This window comes from Sinocyclocheilus anshuiensis, unplaced genomic scaffold, assembly GCF_001515605.1.
Source record: "Sinocyclocheilus anshuiensis isolate Anshui unplaced genomic scaffold, SAMN03320099.WGS_v1.1 scaffold14211, whole genome shotgun sequence".
In the NCBI taxonomy this organism is placed as follows: domain Eukaryota; kingdom Metazoa; phylum Chordata; class Actinopteri; order Cypriniformes; family Cyprinidae; genus Sinocyclocheilus; species Sinocyclocheilus anshuiensis.
The window spans coordinates 15,904-16,494 of NW_015557050.1; the positions used below are offsets into that span (position 1 = coordinate 15,904).

The following is a 591-nucleotide window of genomic DNA, read 5'->3' on the forward strand; positions in this document are numbered from 1 at the left end:
ACTCACTCACTTCACACTCACTCACACACACACTCCCACACACACACACACACACACTCTCACACACACACACTCACACACACACACTCACTCACTTCACACTCACTCACACACACACTCCCACACACACACACACACACACAGATGAGAGGAAAGCACACAGCTCCAGGTGATTCCTGAGGAGCCGCTTGGCCCTGAACATCATTGCTACAGGAACAGCTGTAATTAAAGTCTTTATATGAAATGTTTATATGAAGCTGGTTTCCTCCGCTGACGAGCCGCTCGTATGCAATCACATTATTTGAAGATTGTGGTGTTTGTGGACGGCTCCACCTAGAGTCTGTGCTGATACTGCAGTGTGTGTGTGTGTTTGATTCCTCATCCAATCGTGATGTCAGATCGTTGTGATGTCACGTTATAAATGAAGTGAGCGACACAGAGAAACAGTCACAGATCAGCTGAAACACGGAGACAAACATGAAGAGCCTCACACTCCTGATCTTCTGCTGCGTGATAGCCGCATGTCTGAGCGCAGGTCAGTGTGTGTGTGTCTCTGTGTGTGTGTGTGTGTGTGTGTGTGTGTGTATAGTA

General features: G+C 47.7%; 1 protein-coding gene across 1 annotated transcript in view; it reads left to right on the top strand.

Moving 5' to 3' along the window:
* Positions 1–440: 440 nt before the first annotated feature.
* bglap (bone gamma-carboxyglutamate (gla) protein) overlaps positions 441–591 on the top strand; it is a gene marked incomplete at its 3' end in the record, with an annotated part of 4,030 nt that continues 3,879 nt past the window's right edge. Inside the window, exon 1 of the mRNA XM_016470941.1 lies at positions 441–535. Coding sequence (XP_016326427.1) covers positions 478–535 — 58 coding nt within the window. The remainder of the gene's footprint in view (positions 536–591) is intronic.